The 22,965-nt window shown below is 43.8% G+C and overlaps 1 protein-coding gene and 2 gene segments (V, D, J or C); all 3 read right to left on the bottom strand.

Annotated features, from left to right (window-relative positions):
- LOC115457532 (immunoglobulin gamma-1 heavy chain-like) overlaps positions 1 to 22,965 on the bottom strand; it is a 428,753-nt gene that overhangs the window by 336,007 nt on the left and 69,781 nt on the right. The gene's annotated exons all lie outside the window — the stretch shown is intronic.
- Positions 2,991 to 6,980, bottom strand: LOC115457543. The segment is given in 3 exon segments: positions 2,991 to 4,434; positions 4,526 to 4,647; positions 6,898 to 6,980. Coding segments are annotated over 2 exon segments (366 nt in total).
- Positions 7,673 to 20,863, bottom strand: LOC115457544. The segment is given in 2 exon segments: positions 7,673 to 7,989; positions 20,768 to 20,863. Coding segments are annotated over 2 exon segments (363 nt in total).

Raw genomic sequence — 22,965 nt, 5'->3', positions numbered from 1 at the left:
ATCCTAAAGAGTGACGAGATCCCATGCAGAATCTGGAAGAGTAGCAACATGCCATGTAGAACTCCAAAGAATATTAAGATTCTGGAATCCTAAAGAGTGACAAGATTCCATGCAGAATCTCAGAGTAGTAACATTCCATGTAGAACTCCAAAGAATATCAAGATTCTGGAATCCTAAAGAGTGACGAGATCCCATGCAGAATCTGGAAGAGTAGCAACATTCCATGTAGAACCCCATAGGCGTAGTTTGACTGTTTCATTTGGGGGGGCAAAAAATGGGCGGAGCATATTAGCATATCATTTGCATATATACATATGCAAATGAATATGCTAATATGGAGAAAGGAAATGAAATTTACAGGCAAAATATCACAGATGCACATTTCAAAAAGCTGACACATTTCAATTAATAAATTATGAATAAAATAAACTTTTATTTACCTTTGTTGTCTGATCATGTAGTTTTTCTATTCGCTTTGATCCCAGTGTCTTCTGTTTTATGCAGTGTCTTCTTTCCAGTAGGCTTCCCTCTGCTCCCCACCCTCCCAGTCCCATCCATCTCCTGCTCCTTCCCTCTGCTCACCTCCTTTCCCAGTCCAATCCAATTCCTGGTCCTTCCCTCTGCTCCCCACCCACCCCTCCCAGTCCCATCCATCTCTTGCTCCTTCCCTCTGCTCCCCACCCCTCCCAGTCCCATCCATCTTCTGTTCCTTCCCTCTGCTCACCATCCCTCCGTCCCATCCATCTCTTGCTCCTTCCCTCTGCTGTGCCTGACCTCTCCAAATCCCATCCATCTCCTGGTCCATCCCTCTGCTCCCCACCCCTCGCAGTCCCATCCATCTTCTGTTCCTTCCCTCTGCTCACCTCCTTTCCCAGTCCAATCCAATTCCTGGTCCTTCCCTCTGCTCCCCACCCACCCCTCCCAGTCCCATCCATCTCTTGCTCCTTCCCTCTGCTTCCCACCCCTCCCAGTCCCATCCATCTCCTGCCTCCTTCCCTCTGCTCACCTCCTTTCCCAGTCCAATCCAATTCCTGGTCCTTCCCTCTGCTCCCCACCCCCCCCTCCCAGTCCCATCCATCTCTTGCTCCTTCCCTCTGCTTCCCACCCTCCCAGTCCCATCCATCTCCTGCTCCTTCACTCTGCTTCCCACCCTCCCAGTCCCATCCATCTCTTGCTCCTTCCCTTTGCTTCCCACCCTCCCAGTCCCATCCATCTCTTACTCCTTCCCTCTGCTCTCCACCCTCCCAGTCCCATTCATCTTCCCTCTGCTGCCCCCCCCCCCCCCGCGAGGTCCAGGATCGTGACTCCGTTTACCCCCTCTCTTCCTCCCTCCCACCGGTGCAGGCAGCAGTCTTCTTCAACCTTTCTGTGCTCCTGGCAGCGGTAGCGATGTATACACGCTGCCTTCGGTCTGCCCCGGAAGCCTTCTCTTCAAGTTCCTGTTCCCACCTATGCGGGAACAGGAACTTGAAGAGAAGGCTTCGGGGCAGAGCTGAAGGCAGCGTGTACGTCGCTACCGCTGCCAGGAACAAGAAAGGCTTAGAGAAGATTGGTGCTGCCTGCGCCGGAGGGTAGGAAGAGAGGGGATAGATAGACACGCTCGTCTCCGTCCGCTTCGCTGCTTCCCTGCCCTCTCTGTCTGCGTCCCGCCCGAAAGGAAATGACATCAGAGGAAGGCGGGACGCAGACAGAGAGGGCAGGGAAGCAGCGAAGCGGACGGAGACGAGCGCGTGCCTGCTTGTTTTTTTTTTCTTTTTTCATTCTAGCGCCAGTCCACGTCCTCGTCGTTTGGGGGGGCATTGCCCCCCCTCGCCCCCCCCAGTCTACGCCTATGTAGAACCCTAAAGAATAGCAAGATTCTGGAATCCTAAAGAGTGACAAGATTCCATGCAGAATCTCAGAGTAGTAACATTCCATAGTACAAATCCTAGGGCAAGCAGTTGGTTTCCATGTCTGCATCAATAGCAGACTATGGACTTTTCCTCCAGGAATTTGTCCAAACCTTTTTTAAACCCAGATACGCTAACCACTGTTACCACCTCTTCTGACAAAGAATTCCAGAGCTTAACTATTCGTTGAGTCAGTACAATAGACCAGACTAGTACATAACACACATTCCAAAGAATTACAAGTCCTTAATAAGTCCACTGAAAACCTTAAAAAATACCCTTTTAGCTTTGTGTTTTTACTAATGAAATCTGCATATATGTTGTCTTTTTGTAGAGCTGTCCTATCACCAATGGATTTCAGAGAATGTTTTCTACTGTTTTAATATTATTTTAATGTTATTTTATATTGTAAACCGTTCTGATTTACCTCGTAATAAGTGACGGTCTAGTAAATGAATAAACGATAAACGATACATAAGACCTGACATGACCATGTTTCGGTAAAAACCTTCATCGGGGTACACAAAACACATAATACAAGCCAATCGATTCAACTGTATCTGTTATAGGCAAAGTCACTATAAATAATCTGTTCTATTGCCGAATGGCTGTAAATCCACTTTTTTTTAGAAATGGGGGAGCCGGCAGCACCAAGAATGAAAGACCAGGCTCACACCATCGGATGTTTTTAACACGTGCATGTGATTCTATCTCGTAGTGCTATAATGATTACCGATAGTGTTTATTCTGCTCGAAAGTTTGGATTTTTGCAAATTCTGGAAGGAAAAAATGTCTAGAGAAAAAAAAAGCAGTGCGAGCAATTTTTTTTTCTTCAAACGACACTGTTAGAACTTTTGTGATTATGTTGTATCTTTACCTTAAAATTTCTCTCCATATGTTTGCGGTTTGTTTTAAGTCTCTGTCCTCCCTGTCCCTTGATTTTGTAAACCACTTAGATGAGTTTTATACTGATTTGCGTTGTGTCAGATTTTTTCATCTAATTATCTTATCATATAGTTTAAATACAATGCTAGCAAACTGACTTTTTGGGTGCCTGCATCGATTAATAAATTCACAAGATACCTGTCCTTAACATCAAAATCTATTTCTGGAAGTAAATTGTTAAATCATAGCTTTTCCAGCAGCGTGTGCATCTAAATTCATTTTCCTACTTAAATAGAGAAGAAATATGTCCTAAAAATATGCTCTACCCAGCTCAATGCCAGGCCAAAATGCTAGAATACAACTGCTTCAGATAAAGCCCTGCCCCTTCTTAAGCCACACCCTTTAAAACAAAATATGCCCAAAGCCCCACCCATTATGGATCCTCCGATCCTTATTCAAGGTGGCCTTCTTTCATAGGGTCAGGAACAAAGCACAGTCACCATCTGGGAAAGGGGAGCCATTAACACCAGCAGGAAAATAGAGGATTGAGAAGAATTGACCTATGAGGCTCACACTGAGTTACTCGTTGAGCCCAGGAAGCTCTCCCTAATGGTTTCCAGTACAAGCACACATAGGAGTCGACTCTGTGGGTGCTTGAGCACCCCCAATTTTGAGGAAATTCCTTGTATGTGTTCAAGGAAGGGTTATTTCCACTGGGCTTAGCACCCCCAATACGTTTGAAAAGTTGGCTCCTATGCTGCACATACTTATCCCTCACGGCCGTATGGATATTCTGAAATCAAAAGTGGTCCTGCAGGTCCGGATGATTGAGAGAGATCAACACACTAGAAAACCCATTTCAAGATGGGGAACCACGAATCACATTTTGTGCTGTGGCTCAGAATGCAGAACGTTGCAAGCTACTGTACTTGACTGCAAAACGTTTTATAAGATAGAATTGATATAATTTTAATGTTGCTGCCCCCCCAAACTGTGAGGAGGTGCATTTCCATTTGAGATATACATATCAGAGGTTTATGTAGGGGTCTCCCAGTGTTGCCAGATGGGAATTGGGCTCCTTTCTGTGAACCGCTATGTCTTTTTCACGCCGCGTGCGGGTTGTGGGATTTTGGGCGGCATCTTGTTGTCCCGCCAGGTAGTTTTCCCATGTCCGCAGCCAGTACAAGCCCCACGGAGGCGGGCTTAATGACGTCATTTGTATGCCAATGGCTTCGTTAATATTTATTAATGATGTCATTCACATGCAAATTGGCTTTGTGCGGTTTTGGGGCTGGCTTTGGGCGTGACAAATTTTTTCCATCTGGCAACTCTGGTCTCCCTCAGTCTTGTCTCGCTGTGTCTCTTGTGTAGTAATACACGGCAGTAGCTTCAGCTTTCTGGCTGTTCATTTGTAAATCCAGCACGATGTTATTATTGTCCCTGGTGAATCTGCCTTTGACTGGGTCAGTATTCCAAGTTCTGCTTCCACCTGAGTTTATACTAGAGACCCACTCCAGCCCTTTGCCGTGAAACTGTCGAACCCAATGCATCCTATAGTTATCAAAAGTGACACGGGAGGCTTTATCGGACAGTCTCAGGGACTCTCCGGGCTTTTTCAGTTCTGCATTCGACTGAACCAGATGTACTTGGGACTGGACCCCTGTAATCAAAAGCACACAGAGACAAGATTAAGACTACAGATAATAATATCCATAGCAAAAATCATTTCAGGAATATTGGGGTGTTCTTACTTGTAAAAGTCACAGAGAAGAGAAGAAAATATTGCAAAGACTTCATCTTTGGGAGAGCAGAAACACTCCTCTGAAGGACAGGACTGACACTTAACACCGATGAACTCGTTTTCCTTCACTTCCTGTGTTAGGGATTGAAGACAGTTTATAGAGGAAATATAATTAGTCCATTTACATATGCAACCTCTGATCAGTATAATATGAGAGCAAGAGAGTACCTCATCAGACTGAGGAGGAAGCTGGAAGATTAGGGGGTTGTTTACTAAAGCTTTGCTCGATTTATCTACAGCTGGGCCCATAGGAATAAAATGAGCCCTGCTTCAGATAACGCGAGCTAAGCTTTAGTAAACAGGGGGGGTAAGATTTTGTAATATTCGCTGATATTACCTGGGATAGGGTTACCATATTTTGTCCTCTCAAAAAGAGGACACATGTCCTGCCCCCTGCCACGGCCCCGCCCCTTTCGCATCCTCACCCCCCCGTCACATATTCTCCTCCCCTGTCATCCGTCACCTCCCCTCCCCTTACTTACTATCTACTGCCCTGGTGGTCTAGTGACCTCTTTGGGGCAGAAAAGAGCCCCCTCTTTCCTGCCTGGAGTGCTGCCCTTGCCCGCATCCTGTTGCTGTGACGGTCTCGGGATTCAAAATGGCCCCGAAGAGGTCACTAGACCACCAGGGCAGTAGATAGTAAGTAAGGGAAGGGGAGGCTAGGATAGGCCCGCAGCCCGCTTGTCCAGAAATCCGGTCAAACGGGCAGACTGGCAAAACCCGTCCGGACGCCCGGACAAGTTCTCAAAAAGAGGACATGTCGGGGTAAATCCGGACATATGGTAACCCTAAACTGAGAAATCCAAAGCCTTAGAAAATGGTATTACTAGGGTGAGATATTTGAGGTTTGAAAAATTTAAGACAAAAAAAATTCAAGCAGCCCATGAGCCATTTTATTTACAAAGCTGTTTCAAACTGTTATTTTTTCTTGTCTCTGTAATTTAACTCAGCAACGGTTAAAGATAAAATAGCTTTTACACAGAAGAATAGAGCAGATTGAAAATTACAATAGAAGATTGAATCTCCGTCTTCTGAATTTCCCAAAAGTTACATTTGGATTTATTTAAAAGATATTTGCAAGAAATTTTAAAAATTCCTCAGGACGCTATTCCCCCTATTAATAAGATATATTATTTACCTAAGAGACCTGGGAAATCGAAGAAAGAGAAGAAAAAACTGATATTGATTTGAACAACATATCTGCCATTTTGGAACAATCTATAAAGAACGTATCTGAGAGAGCTAAGTTATTGGTCTCGTCTTTGAGCAAGATCTAAATGCTATTTTGAGACTATATTTCAAACACTCTAAGGAATTTTTTGGATCCGAAAAGATCTGGATTTATCCAGATGTTACAAAAGTGACACAAGAAAGGAGAAACATTTTTCTGAATTTGAAAAAAGAAGTGGTGGAACTTGGGGGTATATTCTTGCCACCCTATCCATGCAAATGTTTGATTCGATTTGGAGAAACTAAATATATATTTTACACGCCTGATCAATTAAAATCTTTTCTAGATTCGAAAAGGCTTAAATAATGTTAGAAATTGAGGAATATCACCTAGCCTTTAAATTGTAATATATTCTTCTATGTATCACTCCTATAATTTCCTGTTTGTTTACATGCGCCCCCACCCCCTGCGATTTGTGGTCTAAGAAAGCCAATTTAAACCTTGAGATAATAGTATATATTTTTTCTTTTATTTATGACGAGTTTCTTGGCTGTATTTTTTTGAACAAAAAAAAAAAAAAGGATTTACAAACAAGCTTGGCAGAAACCGGATTCAGGATACTCAGGCCGGATGTGAACTGAAGCTAGAGACAGACAGGGCAGATACAAACAGGTTGAGGACTGGAGCTAAAGACTCCCAGGGTAAAGACAGACAAGCAGGGACAGAACCAAAGCTGAAGGCTTGCAAGGTGAAGGCAAGCAGGATACAAAGCTGAGCCAAACAGACAAGCAACAGAACAACGGCTGAAGCTTAGGTAGAAGGGACTAGAACTCGCAAGGCAGACTAGATAGGGTTACCATATGGCTCCAGAAAAAGGAGGACAGATTGAGCCAGTCTGGGTTTTACTTCCATTGCTTTCAATGGAAGAAAAACCCGGACTGGATCAATGTGTCCTCCTTCTTCTGGAGCCATATGGTAACGCTGACTAGGCAGGACACAAGATTAACAAACACAGACAAACATAGAACTAAGGCTAAAGGCAGAAGTGCACACAAGCACCACAATAAAGAAGACAAGACACAGAAGTGCCCACAGACTAGAACAAGGCAACAAGGATCTAGGCAGGAGTGCTCACAAGCACACAGACTAACCTGGGGACCTTTGGTGTTGCAATGGCCCTGAATGCAAGCGAACCACTTCTTTATAACAGGACAGAGACAGGAAATACACAGAACCCAAAGTGAGGCTTGAAACGCACAGGTAATAGAAGCCTTCACTCTGAACACCAAAGTGAGGCTTGAAACACATAGGAAGTGGAAACCCCACAGGACAGGAACAGGAAATACACACTGAACACCGAAGTGAGGCTTGGAGCACACAGGACAAACACCACCATGCAGAAAAGAAGCCAGCTCATGAGCTGACCAGCAGAATAAGATGAGTCAAAAGAGGGGTCACGGCCACAGTCGTGACAGCTAGGTGTCCTTTGAGGGGAGGGTTGACGAGCACCGAGCTAAGAGCTGACACCAGATTAATAAAACCCGCTGAGTCACTCCTTACTCCCAGGAAAACTATGACGGGATGTTAGCTGAGTACAGGAAAATCTCCCTTAACCATTTACAGTGTATGGAAATACATAGCCCAGATAACAGAATATTCTGGAATCCAAATTTAGTCCTGGAGATCTAGAGAACCGGGCTGGGGACAAACATATTAGAAAACCCACTTTCAGGATGGATAAATGTGAATCATGTATTGTACTGCTGTTCAGGGCTTTGTAAGCTACTGTACTTGACTGCAAAAATCTTCAGATGACGCAATTAATGATATTATTTTTATGTTGCTGCCCCCAAGCTGTGAGAAGAAGGACTTCTCCTTTAGATATACATGTCAGAGGTTTATGTAGGTTTCTCCATTTGTCTCTTCTCACTGTGTGTCTCTTGCACAGTAATACATGGCAGTGTCTTCAGCTTTCAGGCTGTTCATTTGCAAATACAGCATGTTGTTATTATTCTCCCTGGAGATGGTGAATCTGCCTTTCACTGAATCGGCATGGTATGTAGCACTCCCATCGCCGCTTATACTAGAGACCCACTCCAGCCCTTTGCCGGGAAACTGTCGAACCCAATCCATCCAGTAGCTGCTAAAAGTGAATCCCGAGGCTTTACAGGACAGTCTCAGGGACTCTCCGGGCTTTTTCACTTCTGGATTTGACTGAACCAGTTGTACTTGGGACTGGACCCCTGTAATCAAAAGCACACAGAGACGAGATTAAGACTACAGATAATATCCATAGCAAAAATCATTTCAGGAATATTGGGGTGTTCTTACTTGTAAAAGTCACAGAGAAGAGAAGAAAATATTGCAAAGACTTCATCTTTGGGAGAGCAGAAACACTCCTCTGAAGGACAGGACTGACACTTAACACCGATCAACTCGTTTTCCTTCACTTCCTGTGTTAGGGAATGCAGACTGTTTATAGAGGAAATATAATTAGTCGATTTACATATGCAGCCTCTGATCAGTAAAATATGAGAGCAAGAAAGTACCTCCAGACTGAGGAGGAAGCTGGCAGATTAGGGGGCTGTTTACTAAAGCTTTGCTCGATTTATCTACAGCTGGGCCCATAGGAATAAAATGGGCCCTGCTTCAGGAAACTCGAGCTAAGCTTTAGTAAACAGGGGAGGTAAGATTTTGTAATAATCACTGATATTAACTGGGAAATCTAAAGCCTTAGAAAATAGTATTACTAGGGTGAGATATTTGAGGTTGGAAAAATTTAAGACAAAAACTTTCAAGCGGCCCATGAGCCATTTTATTTACAAAGCTGTTTCAAAGTGTTATTTTTTCTTGTCTCTGTAAGAGAAAAATAGCCATTGAAAAAATAAGCAGTCAAAATTTATAGAAAAAGCACAATTTGGCTTTTGTAAGATATTTTAATCTTGTTGATAAGATCAGGGGAACTGCACAGCTTTTGCAGAAGTTTTTACATCAGGAGAACAGTTTTTTTCTTCCTAAGTTGAAGCAAATAAAGATCTTGGGGAAAAGCAAACTTGAGTTTTTGGCTGTTTTCATCTGTATCTTTTGATACAATTAAATGAAATAAATAAATAAATTCTGCTGAGAAAAGGGGGGAAAAGCATCATGAAATGCTTAAGATTACTGAGCTGCAGATGAGGTTTACTAACAGACCTAGAAGCTGAATCTGGCTTTTGGAAGGGACGTTATTATTTCTCTCACCTGCAAATAGAGAGGCTTAGGGGTCCTTTTACTAAGGTGTGCTGAAAAATGGACTGCGCTGGTGTAGACGCGTGTATTGGATGCGCGCAGGTCCATTTTTCCGCGCGCCTGCAATAAAGGCCTTGTTTTTGGTCCGAAAATGGACATACCGCAAAATATAAATTGGCGCTTGTCCATTTTGGGCCTGAGACCTTACCACCACCCATTGACCTAGCGGTTAAGTCTCACGCGTTAACCGGGTGGTAATGGTCTACGTGCGTACAATGCTGATTACCGGCTGGTTAGCGCTGCATGCTGGCAATTTTCTGATGGGTTTAGTGGATGAGTGTAAAACATGAAATTACCACCCAGGCCACGCGGTAGTTCAAAATTGACATGTGTAGGATGCGCCTATGCGACTTAGTAGAAGGACCACCTAGTTTGTTGGGGTCTTTGTAACGTAATCGCATGTGTAGCTTTTAGAGGTATGTTTTCTTCATATTTAAAGGATGTGTATATTTATTGACTATTTCATTGGTTTAGGTATTAATCGGGCAAGAACACCAGGAGGGGACCTATGGGAAAGTAGGTGCCTTTATTCCTCTAAAGAACCCTTCCACTAGGTATAGAGTTGGAATAAGTGCTTGGACCTAGAAATCGAATTAAGCAAGTAAATTACAAAGTAGTAAATTTAAAAGAAATTGTAGAAATATTTCTTCACTCAACATGTATTTAAACTCTGGAATTTGTTGCCAGAGAATGTGGTAGACGCAGTTAGCTTAGCATGGTTTAAAAAAGGTTTGATAGTTTCCTAAAAGAAAAGTCCTTAAGTCGTTATTAAGATGGGAAAATCCACTGCTTATTTCTGGGATAAGCAGCATAAAATGAATTGCACTGTTTTGGAATCTTGCCAGGTACTTGTGACCTGGATTGGCCACTCTTGGAGACAGGATGCTGGGCTTGATAGACCTTCGGTCTGTCCCGGTATGGCAACACTTATGTACTTATGTACTTGGGGTACTGAATGGAATCTTGCTACTCTTTGAGGTTCTACATGGAATGTTGCTACTATTCGAGATTCTGAATAGAATGTTGCTGTTCTTTGGGGTTCTACATGGAATGTTGCTACACTTTGGGGTTCTGCCAGGTTTTTGTGACCTGGATTGGCCACTGTTGGAAACAGGATGCTGGGCTTGATGGACCTTTGGCCTGTCCCAGTATGGCAACACTTATGTACTTACTTATGGCTTTGTAAATGGGGCATAAGGAGTATCTGAACTCAGCTGGTGCAAAACAATTTATAACATTCTAGAACTGAGACACATGCTATGTCCCGCCCATGCTCCGCCCTCAGTTACACCCCCTTGTATTTGTGGCTATAGCACTTAAGTACGTCTTTACAGAATAGTGCTAAGGGGCTTAGGCGTGCTAAGTGCTCATTTTTAGTGCGAACAAGTGTACAAAGGATCCCTAACTTGAATTGGTCACGGTTGGAAACAGGATACTGGGCTTGATGGACCTTTGGTATGTCCCATAACGGCAACACTTACGTTGTTATGTTCTTAATTTACAATATTCTATAAGTTAGCCCTGGATTCTGTATATGGCACCCAAAATTAGGTGTCGATATTTGGGCACTGATCCAAGATATGTGCTGAGTAAATTGGCACTGCTTGGTATCAATTTGAATTTGCAGGCCCATCTTGCTACTCGATATTCTGTAACAATGTGCACTACCCAAAAGGGGGTGTGGCCATGGGATGTACATGGGCGGGTCAGGGGCATTCCTAAAATTTGCATGCGGTGTCATAGAATACCGGGGATGCGTGCCCAGATTGGGTTCAGCAGGCATAAATCCTGGCATCTTGGCATTCACGTTTGGACACAGAAATCAACACTCAATGGTAGCCCATAATTGGTACATAAGTACATAAGCACCGCCATACTGGGAAAAGACCAAGGGTCCATCAAGCCCAGCATCCTGTCTCCGACAGCGGCTAATCCAGGCTTCAAGAACCCGGCAACCCCCCTCCCCCCCCAAAAAAAAATTAATAATGTTCAATCAACGTTTCCCTCAGGAATCTGTCCAAACCCCCTTTAAACTCTGGCCAGCTGCTGTCACTACATTCTCCAGTAATGAGTTCCAGAGTCCAACTACACGCTGAGTAAAGAAAAACTTTCTCCTGTTTGTTTTAAATCTATCATAGTCTAGCTTCATCTTGTGTCCCCTGGTTTTGTTGTTGTTTGAAAGTGTAAACAAATGCTTCACATCTGTCTGCTCTACTTTGGGTGGTAATGACCTGCGCACTTCGGATGCCACTTGGTGCGCGTCCGTTACGTGCGCCAGAAAATAATAAATATTTTTCAGACGCGCGTAGCAGACGCATGCCAAGGGCCATGCGGTAACCAGGCGATAAATCCAATTTGGTAAGCATTGGGTGCACTTAGGCACCTACGCAGCTTAGTAAAACGGGCCCTCGGTTTGTGTCAGCAGAAAAGAAATAGGCCAATTCGATTAGGAGGGGCCGGACATAACTGGGCTGAAGGCCAACGAGGGGTAGGATTAGGGGGGGGGGAGGGAGGGAAGTGTTGCAAGGAAGGAGGAAAGGTGGGAGATAGGAGGTAAGGAAAGGGTTAAAGGGAGGGAGGGGGAGGAGGGGAAGGGTTAAGGGGAGGGAGGGGGAGGAGGGAGAGGGTGATAAAGTAGAGCTGCTGACATAAGGAGGGGTCATTGCGAGGAGGGAGCAGCAGCAGGGTTAACGGAGCTGACCTGGCCCACCCACCCTTGGGTAGGGGGCAGTTTGTCGCAGCTGGGCGGTAAGTGACAGTGATTATGTAAGGCTATGTTGGGTACACAGCATGCCAGCACATAATAGCGCTTCCTTATTGGTGAATAATTGATAAAATGTTACTTTCAAGATGAAGTTTAAGGTCACGCCTGTATGTTGGCAGGTTGCAGTTAATTGAGTGTCGTCATAGTTTGTCTCTTGGCTCGGACGGCCGGGAGGCCAAGTTTTTCTGCGGGGTGCATCCTTAAACGGGATGCACCATAATCATCGGGTGCTATAAGAAACATTACATATAGGAGGTGGGTGTGCTTAGTCGGCACAACTGGAAGCGTGTTAAAATGCGATGGGGATGAAAAGCTGTGCACCCAGGGCTTTGATTGGGTTGACATGTTATAAGAAGTTATCCAGTTTTGTAACATATTAAGTGGCAATTTGTGAAATAGAATGTTTAAAGTGCCTGGCTGCGGCCTTAATAAATTCCAAATTCGCTCAAAAGAAGTGGCTTATGGGTCTTATTGGTTTGCAGGAGGAGAGTGGGTGTGCGAGTTGGTGCCCAACGCCCCAGTTCTTGAAATTAAGCTCAAAACTCATCCTTGAGAAGGTGGAAGAAGTGTGTGAATTCTTTTTCCTGTTTATTGAAGGTACTCTGGTGCCCCCACCAGGAAGCTGCCTCTTACCATTTTAATAAAACAAGGTTTTTGTCTATCTCCAGAATGTTTCTTCCCACTGTGGTGCTTCTTGCACAGTAATACACTGCCGTGTCTTCAGTTTTCAGGTTGTTCATTTGCAAATAGAAATTGGAGCTGTCTTTGGAAGCCCTGAATCGTCCTCGGATCGTGGCGGAATAGAAGTTGTTTGACGTGTCATAGTAGCTGACCAGCCATTCCAGTCCTTTCCCTGGAGCTCGTCTGATCCAGCCAATCCAGCTGCTGCTGAAATGACATTTCAGCTTCAGAGACTCGCCTGGTTTCCTCACTTCTCCACCGGTTTCTGTCTGGGAACAGACACCTAGAACCAGAGCAGAAATAATTTACCCAAAAAAGAAATATTATAGGTGAAAAGAACAAAATCAAGAAAACAATTATGGACCGGGAAATAACTGCGGTAATCTACGCACGTGATGAGACGGACAGCAAGACGATGGCTTTGAACCAGAGCAACATCATGACAGGGTGTGAGCACAGCCCGTTCTGGGGTTCACATTCTGTGTTGTCCGATGATTACTGTATATAGGTTCAACTTGGTTTCACATTTGCATATTCAAGCGAGGTTTGTGTGAATCAAAACCCTATATAATAAGGAAAGAAAAAGGGAACCACTCTCGTCGTAGCAGACGTGTAACATATTAGCAACGAGAAGGGAAAAGAGAATTTCATTTCTATCGTACAACCAGAAATAAACAGAAAATGTGCCAGCTGGAGGATTTGCCACAGGTGTTCTATTGTTAAATTCCGCGTCTGTCCTTCCTCTGGTGTTTGTGGTGGTTGAATAGTTTTGTGGGGTTTTTTTTTTTTAAACATTTGCTGTGAATGTTCCTTTGCAAACTGCCTAAGACAGAATAATGCGGTCTATGAATTGTGTTATAAATAAATAAATAAATGTAAATGACATTGATCCAGACTATATCTCCCATCTTTCTCCCTTCTCCATTGCCTATCTCTACCTACTTGTCCCTTTTGTTATTCTGCTATACTTCACTTACACCTTCTCTAACAATTTGCTGTATTCCCTATTACTTTGTAAGCCGCATTGAACCTCCTTTGAGTGGGAAAGCGCGGGATACAAATGTAAAAAATAAATCAAACATATAAACGGCAAGTGACCGACTCACCTGCAAATGCGCAGTAGAGACTTCCCTCTCTGTCCCGCCCTCGCGTCAAGACGTGATGACGTCAGAGGGCGTAACAGAGAAGGAAACGGAGTCGGACTGTTGGACGCCGCCGCTAGGAAATGAACATCGCGCGAACCAACCTCCACCTGCTCTGCCCCAGTCTATAGCTGAAATAACTGTAGACATGTAAATGTAAAGAAGACTGACTCTATAATGGACTAGGATCCTACCCATGTGCCACTGGGGCATTTAAATAGAGGTGGGTCTCTTACAGAATTCTCTCCAGTGACTGTATCAGAAGCGTTCTTGCCCGAAAATAATTTAATTGAAGGGAACTGCAAACTCCTAGTATGGAGCTCTTTAGAAGATCACCTTGTGAGTGTGAATTTAACGAGGTCACACATATAGGCGGGAGCTAAGCCATGCAGCGTTTCAAAAGATAAACACAAAATGTAACGAATACTCAGATATGGAACTGTAAATAATGCTATTCTACAGAGATCTCAGTCAGACTAGAAGAGTCGGTCTTAAACTAGTCCTCAGGAATCCCCACCTTGTCTATCAGGCCAGATACTTAAGGCTTTGGACAATGAGTGTACAGGAAATGTACCCTTCATGCTCTGCGTCCACTGTTTGCAAATATATTTTATACATATTAATTTCAGTCAATCTTCAAAGTGGTTTAATTGGGCAGGGGAGCTATCAGGGATGGATTGGTGAGTGGATGGGTAGGGGGGAGGGTAGTCATGATGTTGGGACCAAGGAGTGGAGATATTGGTTGTGTTGGGGGGTACGGGGGGGGGGGGGGGAAGAATGCTATCAGGGAGATTGGAGTGGGTGATTAAGAGGGAGTTGAAAGGGGGTTGGGAGGTTTCAAGGTCAGGAGGAGAGATCTTGTGAAATTGGGGGGGGGGGAATCCTAATGGAGGTGGGGTGCCTGTACCAGTTTATATAAGTGCCAGAAAGTTACAGTATAGATTGCAAAATCATTGGGTGTCATCCATACAAGGATTTTACAAAATGCTCTCAATTTGGCAAAGCCTTTTGTAAAATACCCTGGGAGTTTGGCTCCTCCCCTTTCCAGGACCCTTGTAAAATGGGCCTTCATGTAGCTTTTTTCCGAAGGGTTTTCGTCTATTTAGGGCCTCATTTAAATATCGTGGTCAATGTTGATCTAAGCACTGACGGTAGCATTTCAGCTTATACCTGGATATTCAACAGTGGGTTGATATCTGATAGAATATCGGATTATCAGGCCAATGTCCTAACTTGTCTGGATAATTATCCCGGTACCAACGCTTAGCAAAACCTAGTGGCATTTATAGGTTTATAGGCCAGTCTATTTGTCTCTGAGATGCAGTGCCTAATTTATCATTTACCTCCTTGTACCTATGAGGGAAATACTTAGGGGGTCTTTTATTAAAGATTAGAGCATAGGAATAAAGTGGGACCTGAGGCAGATAACAGGAGTTAATCTTTAGTAAAAGCCCTAAACCTTGATTCAGTATGGATTTTCTTGAGGTCGCTTGTAACCTGTATAGATGCTGTAATGAAATAAAATTAAATTTTCATAGCTTTGTTCATGGTATGAATGCAAGTTATTATATTTTTTATTGTGATTCAATATTATTAATTTATTTTTTGAAAACTTTATTTATTAATTTTAAACAATGCAGTATTTGTAGAAACATACATCTGCATATCTATATATATAAAAGGCACCACCAACGTTCTATGAAGCCTCCAGCCGGAAGTGTGAAGCGCCAGAGATATCCAGTTTCCCCATGAGTGAAGGAAAACAGCACAGCACGAAATCCCTCTCTCTGTTACAGTGAAGGACTCAGAGGGGGGAGGGGAGAGAGACGCCCTCACTCTCTCTGTAACACAAACACAGTACATCAGGAAACTTCTGAAGGACTGGACTCGGAGGGGGAGGGAGAGGGCAGGGACACACACGCTCCCACATGCACACTGAAGAAAACCTTGCTAGCCCCCGTTTCATTTGCATCAGAAACGGGGCTTTTTTACTAGCATTATTATAATAACAGAAACAAAAACATGAATGTGACAGTGGGCTGGTAAAAATAAAGTATAACAGCATATACAAACATACTTTTAGGAAGTTAATTCCCTTTTACAAGATTACGTGGCTATCTAGCAGTGACCATGCTTTATAAAAAGACGAGACATTATTATTCATTTATACATGTGTGCATGTTGAAAACAGCAAACTCACTCTTAGTACAATCACCAATCCCCTTTTTTGTACTTTCCCGTCATAAGTACATAAGCATCGACATGCTGGGACAGACCAAGGGTCCATCGAACCCAGCACCCTGTCACCGACAGCGGCCAAAAGAACAAGCAATTTGTCCCGCCCATCCTAGAAATACTGTATTATTCCCTCGTCCATTCAATAACATTCTATGGCTTTTTCCTCCAGGAAGCCGCCTAACCCTTTTTTGAAGTCCGCTAAGTTAACCGCCTTAACCATCTTTTCCGGCAGCGAATTCCAGCGTTTAACTACACGTTGAGTGAAGAAAGATTTGCTCTGATTCGTTTTAAATTTACCACACTGCTGCTTCATCGCATGCTCCCTTGACCTAGTATTTTTGGAAAGTGTAAACAGACGCTCCACATCGACCCATTACATTCCACTCATTATCTTATAGACCTCTATCATATCTCCCCTCAGCCGCCTTTTCTCCAAGGTACAACTATTACCATTTCTTCACCAGCATTCCCAGTAGGAGCAGCCCTCGCTCTGAGGAGCAAGATGGTTACGGGATCACAGCAGTTTAAAAGTGTTCTCTCAGCACAGATTCATTTTCAGTATCGGATTTTGGTGTGATATGGTGCTGCCAAACCCTTGTAGACTCCATGGCTGCTTCTGCTCATGACTTCATTTGTTGAAACTATAACTGCTAGGTTAATATTTGTCGCAGGATATGTTTTCCTTACAGAAAAGAAAGTTGCTTCAGTAAAGAAGGGGTCTTTTCCCCTTAAACTGAAGATGCAAATCTGTTTAAGTGATGGAATAATAATGCAGTCATGAATGTAGAGAAATAAATTAATACATAGATTTAACTAGAGCATTTTCCTTGAAGGATGTGACTAGGATGTACTCACTCTGCTGCTCCCCAGTATCTCTCCACACTCGTCCATCCCTACACCCCTTCCCGTGCACTCCGCTCCATGGATAAATCCTTCTTATCTGTTCCTTTCTCCACTACTGCCAACTCCAGACTTCACGCCTTCTGTCTCGCTGCACCCTACGCCTGGAATAAACTTCCTGAGCCCCTACGTCTTGCCCCATCCTTGGCCACCTTTAAATCTAGACTGAAAGCCCACCTCTTTAACATTGCTTTTGACTCGTAACCACTTGTAACCACTCGCCTCCACCTACCCTCCTCTCTTCCTTCCCGTTCACATTAATTGATTTGATTTGCTTACTTTATCTATTTTTTGTCTATTAGATTATAAGCTCTTTGAGCAGGGACTGTCTTTCTTCTATGTTTGTGCAGCGCTGCGTACGCCTTGTAGCGCTATAGAAATGCTAAATAGTAGTAGTAGTAGTAGTAGTGGCTTAGTACCAAGGATTGTTCCAGGTTTCGGAAAATGGCTCTTGGGAAGAAAGGTTTTACTCTTTTGAGTTTCCACATGGAGTGAAACATCTTCTTTGTTGTATTCTTCACGTGGTTTTCGAGTGTAAGATATCGGTCAATGGTGACTCCCAGAATTTTCAGACTGTTTGAGATGGGGAGGGAAAAGTTAAGGGTGTTTATGGTGGTGAATTTATTTGTATTGTGTTGCAGCACGGCGTGACCCCCCCACCTCTGCGGCGCACCCCCCCGGACCACATTGTTACCTGCGGGAGGGCCGATCCGCCCCGAGCGCACGTCACTCGGAGCTGCGTCGGCCCCGCTGGTTCCCTGCTCTCTCTGCCCCAGAACAGGAAGTAACTTGTTCCGGGGCAGAGAGAGCAGGGAACCAGCGGGGCCGGCACCCCCCCGAGTGCGTGCACCCGGGGCGGACCGCCCCTCCCGCCCCCCCTTCCTACGCCACTGTTGTGTTGTGAGGTGAGTATAAGACGTGTTTTTTCTGCATTGAGTTTTAGTTGGAATGCATCGGCCCAGGAGTGCACGTATAAGTGATGGAATAATAATGCTTTAACTAAAGCATTTTTCCTTGAAGGATGTGACTAGAATGAGCTACAGAATTACAATAGCTCAGGAATGATATTTCACTGTCCAGATTAGAGTAATGTGATCATCATTTCTCTCTTCTTCAGTTTTGAGACATCTTCCTCTCACTGTGTTTCTGTCTTGTACAGTAATATGTGGCCGAGTCTTCAGTCTTCATGCTGGTCATTTGCAGATAATATTCATTTTTACCAGTGTCTCTGGTGATGGTCAGCCGATTTTGGGAATATTCCGTGCCTCCACCATATTTTATAACTCCCAGCCACTCCAACCCTTTCCCTCGAGGCTGCCGAACCCAGTGCCAATAACAGCAGCCATCAGTAATTGCGGTACCGGTGACTTTACAGGTGAGTGTGAGAGTCTCTGAGGGCTTCAGGAAACCAAGACCGGACTGAACCAGAGAGGTCTGTGAAAGGACACCTTTAAAAAGAAACAAGACTTACATGAATTTATATTTACAAGGAAGAAATCACTCTACTCACAATTTTCACTAAATACTTACAAGAGGGAATGACGAGAGAGATAAAAACCAGTAACAAATTCATGTCTCTGATGGAGGAAATTTGATGAATTATCTTGTAATCGCCACTTCAGCTTGTGGATGAATGATTCTGAAAAATGCGGGAGGTTCCCTTTAAACAGGGCAGACCACGAAACAATTTACATGCTGTATTCAGAAATTTATAAAACCAGGCATGATGGCAGACGAGCCCTTAATGGGGATGTCTTCAATATGACCAAATGCAAGAAATGAACGTTATTTTGCCTAAGGTATTTAGGGGTCCTTTTACAAAGGTGTGATGAAAAATGGCTTGCGGGAGTGTAGGCATGGGTTTTGGGTTAACACCAAACTATTTTTCAGTGTGCCTGTAAAAAAGGCCTTTTTTTCTTCCCCAAAATGGACATGCGGCAAAATCAAAATTTCCGTGCGTCCATTTTGGGTCTGAGACCTTACTGCCAGCCATTGACCTAGCGGTAAAGTCTCATGCGGTAACCGGGCGGTAATGACCTAAGCATGCCAAATGCCACTTGGTGCGCGGCCGGTATGCGCGGCCAAAAATAAAATATATTTTCAGACGCGCGTATTGGACGCGTGCCAAAAATGAAATTACCGTAAGAGCCATGCGGTAGCCTGGTGGTAACTCCATTTTGGCGCACGTTGGGCACGCATAGACGCTTACGCTTAGTAAAAGGATCCCTTAATTGGTAACAGTTTAAATAGTTATTGATCACCTTTAAAAAGGCAGGAATGTATTTGAATTTGTGAGTAACTTCTCGGTGCTTTCTTAAGGTTTGAGGGGCCCTTTTACGAAGCTGCGTAAGTGTCTACGCGCACCCCAAAATAGAGTTACTACCCGGCTACCATGTGGCTCTTGTGGTAATTTCATTTTTGGCGCGCATCCGATAACGCACGTCCGAAATATAATTTTAATTTTTGGACACACGTATCGGACGCACGCCAAGTGGCATTTGACACACGTAGATCATTACTGCCCGGTTTGCGCATGAGTCGTTACCACTAGGTCAGTGGCTGGTGGTAAGGTCGCAGACCCAAAATGGACGCGCGGCAATTTTGATTTTGCTGCATGTCCATTTTTGGCAAAAATTGTAAAACCCCTTTTTTTTACAGGCACGCAGAAAAATGGATCGGCGCGCACCCCAAACCCCGTGCCTACACTACTGCAGATCATTTTTCAGCGCACCTTACTAAAAGGACCCCCTGAATACCTTATAAAATGAAAGGGCCAAACCCATCAGTATTTATTACATCTCGGGGGATCAGTGCTTTCCCCAGACTTCCTCTGTGAATTAACCGTATTCATCAGAGCCCCTTCAGGAAGACGTATCATATGTCAAGATACGGAAACAGCTGCTCTGTGTTTACAGACAGGAGACTCCGTTAATCAGCTTCCAACCAACGGGCCGTGAGAAGCAACTTTGAAAAAGTGCTTATATTTTTTGTAATTAAATGAGTTCTTGTGAAGAGAGGACATAAGTACATAAGTAATGCCACACTGGGAAAAGACCAAGGGTCCATCGAGCCCAGCATCCTGTCCACGACAGCGGCCAATCCAGGCCAAGGGCACCTGGCAGTACAAACATTCTATACATATTATTCCTGGAATTGTGGACTTTTCCCAAGTCCATTTAGTAGCGGTTTATGGACTTGTCCTTTAGGAAACCGTCCAACCCCTTTTTAAACTCTGCCAAGCTAACCGCCTTCACCACGTTCTCCGTGCAAATTATTTTAGCTATTGTGGTGTTTGTATGCTACCAATTCAAACAACCAATAATTTAGAAATTTCAATGCTTTTAGGATTTTTTTTTTCTTTTACAGAGAGAACACCGTATAGTTATTTTTAATAGGGAAAAAATGTGTACAAGGTGAGATCATGAGGAAGAGCTGATTGGGTGGTGATCGGAGCGTGTGTGTGTGTGACTGCAAAACTCTTTAGAAAATGAAATTAGGGATATTATTTTTATGTTGCTGCCCCCAGCTGTGAGAAGGGGCATTTCTCTGTTTTTAGATATAAATATCGGAGGTTTATTCAGGGTTTTCCCCTAGGTCTCTCTCATTGTGTCTATCTCTTACACAGTAATATAGGGCAGTGTCTTCAAGTTTCAGGCTGTTCATTTGTAAATTCAGCATGTTGTTATTATTGTCTCTGGAGATGGCGAATCTGCCTTTCACTTCATCAGGATAGTATGTATCCCCTCCATTGCTTATACCAGAGACCCACTTCAGTCCTTTGCCAGAAGCCTGTCGAAACCAGTGCATCCAGTAGCTGCTGAAGGTGAATCCGGAGACTTTACAGGACAGTCTCAGGGTCTCTCCAGGCTTTTTCATTTCTGCATTTGACTGAACCAGATGTATTTGTGACTGGACCCCTGCAATCCAATGAACACAGTGAAAAGATTAAGACTACAGATACTAATATTCACATCAAAAATCACTTTAGACAGATTGGGATGGTCTTACTTGTAAAAGTCACAACGAAAAGAAGAAAATATAGCAAAGACTTCATCTTTTGGAAAGCAGAAATGCACTTCTGAAGGATGCAACTGGCAATTACACCGATCAGCTCGTTTCCCCTCACTTCCTGTGTTAGGGAACGTAGACATTTTATGGAGGAAATATAATTAGTCTATTTGCATATGCAGTGAAAAATTAGAATTATAAAGCACCTCAGCAGACTGAGGAGGAAGCTAACAGTCTGAGAATTAGTAATTATCTTATTAGCTGAGGAATCATAAGTACATAAGTAATGCCACACTGGGAAAAGACCAAAGGGTCCATCGAGCCCAGCATCCTGTCCACGACAGCGGCCAATCCAGACCAAGGGCACCTGGCAAGCTTCCCAAACGTACAAACATTCTATACATGTTATTCCTGGAATTGTGGGTTTTCCAAGTCCGTTTAGTAGCGGTTTATGGACTTGTCCTTTAGGAAACCGTCCAACCCCTTTTTAAACTCTGCTAAGCTAACCGCCTTCACCACTTTCTCCGGCAACGAATTCCAGAGTTTAATTACACGTTGGGTGAAGAAATATTTTCTCCAATTTGTTTTAAATTTACTACACTGTAGTTTCATCGCATGCCCCCTAGTCCTAGTATTTTTGGAAAGCGTGAACAGACGCTTCACATCCACCTGTTCCACTCCACTCATTATTTTATATACCTCTATCATGTCTCCCCTTAGCCTTCTCTTCTCCAAGCTGAAAAGCCCTAGTCTTTCTTCATAGAGAAGTCGTCCCATCCCCACTATCATTTTAGTCGCCCTTCGCTGCACCTTTTCCAATTGTACTATATCTTTCTTGAGATGCGGCGACCAGAATTGAACACAATACTCAAGGTGCGGTCGCACCATGGAGCGATACAACGGCATTATAACATCCTCACACCTGTTTTCCATACCTTCCCTAATAATACCCAACATTCTATTCGCTTTCCAAGCCACAGCAGCACACTGGGCAGAAGGTTTCAGTGTATTATCGACGACGACACTCAGTCCGTAACTCCTAATGTGGAACCTTGCATTACGTAGCTATAATTCGGGTTCTTTTTTCCCACATGCATCACCTTGCACTTGCTCACATCTTGATTATTTCTTAGGTATGGAATGTAAAGGGTCCTCAGAATGTTGTGATTTGTTACATCTTTCAGAGCCCTCTTTTATTTGGATTTGAGGGACAGGTATATTTATTGAAGCATAGGGTGAGGCGAGGCAGAAAGGGCGGAGCCTGGAGTTGGCGGTGGTGGAGAAGGGTACTGAGAGGAGGGATTTGTCCTGTGAGCGGAGGTTTTGGGTGGGAACGTAAGGGGAGATGAGGGTAGAAAGGTAGTGAGGGGCAGCAGACTGAGTGCATTTGTAGGTAAGAAGGAGAAGCTTGAATTGAATGCAGTATCTGATCGGAAGCCAGTGAAGTGACCTGAGGAGAGGGGTGATATGAGTATATTGGTCCAGGTGGAAGATAAGATGTGCAGCAGAGTTCTGAACGGATTGAAGGGGGGATAGATGGTTAAGTGGGAGGCCAGTGAGGAGTAGGTTGCAGTAGTCGAGGCAAGAGGTAATGAGAGAGTGGATGAGAGTTCAGGTGGTGTGCTCAGAGAGGAAAGGGCGAATTTTGCTGATGTAGTAGTAATGTAGAAGCCTGCCCTTGCAGATCAGCATATGTGCAGGATGTCAGACTCACAGAAACAGAAACCTGCACGGCCGCGTTGCTGATCTGCAAGGGCTGGCTTCTACATGGAATGTTGCTAGTGGAGGAGTAGCCTAGTGATTAGTGCAGTGGAACATGGAATGTTGCTACTATTTGAGATTCTGGAATGTTGCTACTATTTGAGATTCTACAGGGAATGTTGCTACTATTGGAGATTCTGTTGCTACTATTTGAGATTCTACAGGGAATGTTGCTACTATTGGAGATTCTGTTGCTACTATTTGAGATTCTACATGGAATGTTGGCTACTATTGGAGATTCTGTTGCTACTATTTGAGATTCTACAGGGAATGTTGCTACTATTGGAGATTCTGTTGCTACTATTTGAGATAGGACATTTTGATAGATGAATTATTTATTTAGATTAGCTCATAATTTTATTTTGGCAACTAAAGGAATGTTACTTGCATGGCAGTAGGTATGTAGACAGATTTTTTTTTTTTTTTACTAGAAGATA

This window comes from Microcaecilia unicolor, chromosome 14 (genome assembly GCF_901765095.1).
Source record: "Microcaecilia unicolor chromosome 14, aMicUni1.1, whole genome shotgun sequence".
NCBI lineage: Eukaryota > Metazoa > Chordata > Amphibia > Gymnophiona > Siphonopidae > Microcaecilia > Microcaecilia unicolor.
Note: the sequence above shows the minus strand (reverse complement) of the source record. Positions and strands in the feature narration are given on the sequence as shown.